Source organism: Bactrocera latifrons, unplaced genomic scaffold (assembly GCF_001853355.1).
Source record: "Bactrocera latifrons isolate USDA-ARS-PBARC rearing strain unplaced genomic scaffold, ASM185335v1 scaffold_1377, whole genome shotgun sequence".
NCBI classification, from domain to species: Eukaryota; Metazoa; Arthropoda; class Insecta; order Diptera; family Tephritidae; genus Bactrocera; species Bactrocera latifrons.
The window spans coordinates 5339-10446 of record NW_017534827.1 but is presented as its reverse complement, the minus strand read 5'-3'; the positions used below and the strand labels follow the sequence as shown (position 1 = coordinate 10446).

The following is a 5108-nucleotide window of genomic DNA, read 5'->3' as shown; positions in this document are numbered from 1 at the left end:
ATACATATTAGGTTGTCAAAAAAGTCTTGCGGTATTTTCGCTAGTTGGCGCTGAGAGCGCGTAGTTCTAGTTTTATTCGTCGCATCGGCTCATGCTATACCTTTTTGGAGAGCTCATTTCACGCGCTAACACGTGTTTGATTGATTGTCGTTTCTTTTACGTCGTTCGTGAGTTGTAGCGTCGCAAACATAGAGGAAAATAAAGAGAAAATACGGCATATTTTACAGAACTATTACGATAAAGGCAAAAATGCTTCTCAAGCCGCCAATAAAATTTGTGCAGTTTATGGACCCGATACAGTTTCCATTTTCACCCCACAACGATGKTTTCAACGTTTTCGTTCTGGTGTAGAGGTGGTCAAAGATGCGCCACGCTCCAGAAGCCCTGTCGCAGAAAACTGCGATAAAATCGCTGAATTACCGGCATAGTAGCAGCCGTAGCATCGGTCAAGAGCTGGGCATGAGTCATCAAAAAAAATTGTATAAACAATTGATAACTAAAAAAAAATCAATAAAAATACCTCAAGACTTTTTTGACAAACTATTATTTATGTCCGTAATCCTGTTTCCCATTATACTTTCTCTGTACGGAAAGCTCAATATATTTTCTTGACAATTGTTCCACCAGAGTTATAGTCCTTGTCAATTTCAAATTATAACTCATCTAAACTTAAAGAAATTCCTCTCATATATATATTGATAGGAAGCATTTATTATTGCATCCAACTTTATGAGTTTTCATAAGCATAAGAATAAACACATAATGTTGCTTACATATACACACATCTTATAAACGCATCATGTTATGATTTTATTTTACAGGTGAGCACTTTGCATCCGAAACTTTTGAAAGTGGCTACAAAATAACTATGCGATTAACCATAAAGGATGTTGACACATCAGACTTCGGTTYTTACCGTTGTGTGGCGAAAAATTCTCTTGGTGATACGGATGGCACAATTAAACTCTATCGTAAGTGAACGATTAGTATGAAAAGCAAATATTTTTACAAATATCTATCATCAGAATAGCACAATACGAAAACACTGTAACATATTTAATTACATGGCCTTGTCACATTGTAGAGAAGAGGCATGTTTTTCTGATATGTGTACTGTCATCCGCAAGAAGGCCATAAAAGAGAGAATGTCGGTGAAATAATAATATCTGTGATCTTCGAAGTCAAGATGTTAAATTAAATTTTTTTTAAATAATTAGTTCATAATACAAAGCAATAAAGCACTTACTTAGGAAGATATTTCGTGATTTAGCAAGCCCAGTGTTGCCAACTGGCAACTTACATTTGCATCGTACAGTTTGACATTTTTGATGTGTAACTCAGGATGTTTTGACAGCATTACATGTGTTGTTTACAGTAACTCTAAATATTACACTCATGCGAAAAAATGGAGTTAAAACGCAAACATTTTCTGTTTCGTAAACCATTTATAAGATGCCAAAACTTATATAGCAGGAAAGCCATGTTTCTTATCGTTAGATTGAGATAACTAGGGAAATAGCGGTAACAGGCCACATTCAATATTTATTGGCTGTAAAATTTTTTGTTTAACGTTAGATCCCCATAAGTTGTCATTCACTCAAAAAAAGGCTAAAATCGTTTGGAGAAATGTTATAAAAAATAGCGATACTCCGAAACACGTTTTTGACATCGAACAGGTGATGAATTTTGAATTTACATATATGTTATAGGTGAGCCCGAAAGCAAACAGCAAGCGAGTCTATGGGTGTTTCCAGTTGAGCCGAATTTAACAAAAGTTTTTCGCGCATTAAACACTTCCAGCAAATGGTGATCTGATTGTTTTTTTTTAATTGGAACATAGAATAGTAAACTCTGAGTAGTAAACAACAATTTTTAAGAAATCAGCAAACCCAATCGCCAAGGACGAATCACACATCACCACAACAATGCCGGCTCTCGTACACGGAATGGAACAAATGSTTTTTTGAGCACTCAAGAGATTGGTTTGATGAGTCATCCTCTGTATGGTCCTTATTTCGCACCGAATGATTTTTTTGTATTCTAAGTAAAATATTAACCACGGTCAAGTCCTGAAGAAGCGGTTGATCAAAAGTACTTCGACAATTCTTCCAAATATACGAAAAACTTTATAGATCTTAATAATGAAGCGATTTGCGATGTAATATAAATATAAATTATTTGTTTTTGTTCTCTAGTCTTGAAAGACAACCCTCGCAAAAGCCACCGTACTCGCCCGATTTAGCTTCTTGTGACTTCTGGCTATTCAGTAAACACAAACAAGCGCTGCGGGGAAACCCTTTAGACTCATTTGAAGACACTAGTGTATTGTGACGAAGGAGGACGATATGGATTCCGAAGAATAAATTAAAAATTTTAAAAGTATGAAAAATGTCTTATTATTTTTTACCCACTGTAGTTCAATAGACTGTGCTAAAAGGACATGCTCGTACTTATAATACGAAGTGCACAAACATATTACAAAGTACTCTACATATGCTATTCGTTTGATTAATTATACACAATGTAGATAGCTGAGCAGAGTAGAACATAGGGTGAAACAAAAAAACCTTAAAGGAAATATACACAAAAATAAAATGTATTCGTTAACTCCAGGAATGAATTGGCTCGAAAGCAAACATAGAAAAAAATTTTTTTTTTTAAGTATACTTTATTACATTTAGGCTCAGTTTTAGTCAAGTATCTCGTAATAAGCATACATGTAGCAACATTACATATTGGCAAATTTACAAGGAATATTTAGTCATTGCAGTTTCATACATAGYTACTTTCAAAACTGTGAGTTTTGGTGAGTCTCTTGGGTCCTTTAGTTTAAGCTTACTTCACTGTGTGTAAGTTGACTACAGCTGATGAGTATTGCATAATTAATGTCGCACTACTTGTAATGGAGTTGAATAAGAATGTACATATGTATTATACAACCAAACTCCATTATAACCATTGTTTAAGTAGTACTTTCAATTCGTGTACAAGACGCTCTTATGTTGGCCAGGAGCCTTAGGCACTTAAGTCAATAGTCAAGATTGTATGTGGTTGGCCAGCTTTGAAGCAGGTGTTAATTATTAAGTTGGGTGTTGGAATTAAATCAAAATATTTCGGTTTGCAAATAATTGATTTGTTTTATATGCCAGATTACAACATCAATATTTACTGATACATTATGTTAGAAAGGGATATAATAGGGATAACTAATTATTTTTACTTAATTAACCAATATATAGTTAAGAAGAACTACTAATTAAAATAGTTTTGCATGCAAAATTTCATGGGCGTTTTTTGGTTAATTAGAAAGCTATATTGTATTTAAAATAATACGTGTGGTAGGATATTATGATTGAAATAGTATAGAATTAGTGCCAGAGGAAACAGAAAACTTCTGAGAATTTGCTTTATATTTAACTTGTATAGTTTAATTAAAAGTTTTGAAGTGACATCTGATAAATTTTTAAATTTCATTGTTAATGTAACTAAAAGAAAATAAGATATTCAGAAAATGTGAACGAAAGAAGTAAAAATTTATATAGTATGGGATTTAGTAAAACTAAATCCATTTTTCCCCTGTAAAAGGAGTTAGAAAATAAAACTTCTTACTAGAAAAATTATCAGCAAATTTTGTGATTGGATGGCACAAGAAAAATAAAATATACATTATTTAATGTTTCTTCAATAAAGGCGAAAACTCACGTTGGGCTACTGAAAACATGTATAGTTTTTATATAATTGTGTAATGGGGTATAGTTATGTTTCTGTGTAAACAATTACGGGTGTAAAACTGTACCCAATTGTGGAGCCAGATGTTCGATTAAAGTCTAATTGCATTGTGCAGCTGCGACTGGGGCGGGCGTTTGTCTTGAAATCGACGGGCTTTCTAAATGTGTATAAAGCTTTATACTTGTCGCCCAGCGAGGTTGTGCGCTGGGTTTGCGACCCGCCACGTAGAAACCACTCCTAATTAAAAAGAAACAACAACAACTCTACTTTTCATGACCACCAGAGCAAACGTAATAAGAAGTATGATTTAAACTCGTACACCTGGTGTGTTCGGTACGAAAATTGGGAAAGTTCCGATGTCCAGCCGGTTAATTTCCTCCTAATAGTAAAGACTGACTGACCGCCGTCCAAGAAATGCGATGGACGGGACAAGAACGGAGACATGTACGTCATTGTGATACCTGCTACAGTAAGTGTGGAATTCGTGGTGAGAGAGAGACTTCGAGTACTGCCTTTCACTCCAGTGAATGAACCTATAGTCACGGCCCCCCACTACGATGTAAAAATTTCACTTTTCGATTATAACGCCAGAGTGAACAAAGAAGGCGTCTTTGGTGCAACATTCAGAAAATTCAGCCTCCATGGGGAAACCTCTCCAAATGGGCTGATGCTGATCGACTTCGCTGGGCCAAGAAATATGATTGTCTGTGGTACTAACTTCCATCACAACAAAATTCATCAAGCTACTTGGTTGTCTCCGAGTCGAAACCAGATCGATCATGTTGTGATAAATAGACGTCATATCTCCAGTGTCTTTGATGTGCGTACCCTCTGAGGACATAACACTATCGCGCTCGCCTCTGTACCGCAAAGGACGCATATCAAAAAACGTACGCTAAGAAACCACTATCAGAACCGACAGAGGAATAGTTTGCTACTCAACACTCTTGCTCTCTAAGAACAGTCATCAGCAACTCGTCATAAGGGAAATCTGCGACGGCATTTCAAGCTCTTAATATAGAGTTGCAAGCGAAACCAATGGTTTTCTTAATAGTCGAAAGAAAAGCTGGTACGATGAGGACTTTCGTGTCGCAATAGAGAGCAAGCAGACATCTTACTCCGTCATCTTGCGATCGACAAAGTTGAAATGAAGAAAAAAGCTAGACGCATACGCAGACAAATAAAGAAATAAGCCGAAATGCATGAGCATGCACAGCTTGAGTAGTTTGTCGACCGGGGTAATGCTCAAAAATTCTACGAAAAGATGCGGCGAGTAACAGGATTTTTCGAGACGGGAGTATACCATTGAGGGACGCAAAGTGGTGACCTGGTGGCTGATGTTCAAGGCATACTTAAGTTATGGAGGAACACCTCTCCAG

At 36.1% G+C, this 5108-nt stretch overlaps 1 protein-coding gene across 1 annotated transcript in view; it reads left to right on the top strand.

The window, feature by feature from the left end:
- Positions 1-971, top strand: part of LOC108965241 (lachesin-like) — a gene marked incomplete at its 3' end in the record, with an annotated part of 9160 nt that extends 8189 nt beyond the window's left edge. Inside the window, exon 3 of the mRNA XM_018927506.1 lies at positions 822-971. Coding sequence (XP_018783051.1) covers positions 822-971 — 150 coding nt within the window. The remainder of the gene's footprint in view (positions 1-821) is intronic.
- Positions 972-5108: the final 4137 nt, after the last annotated feature.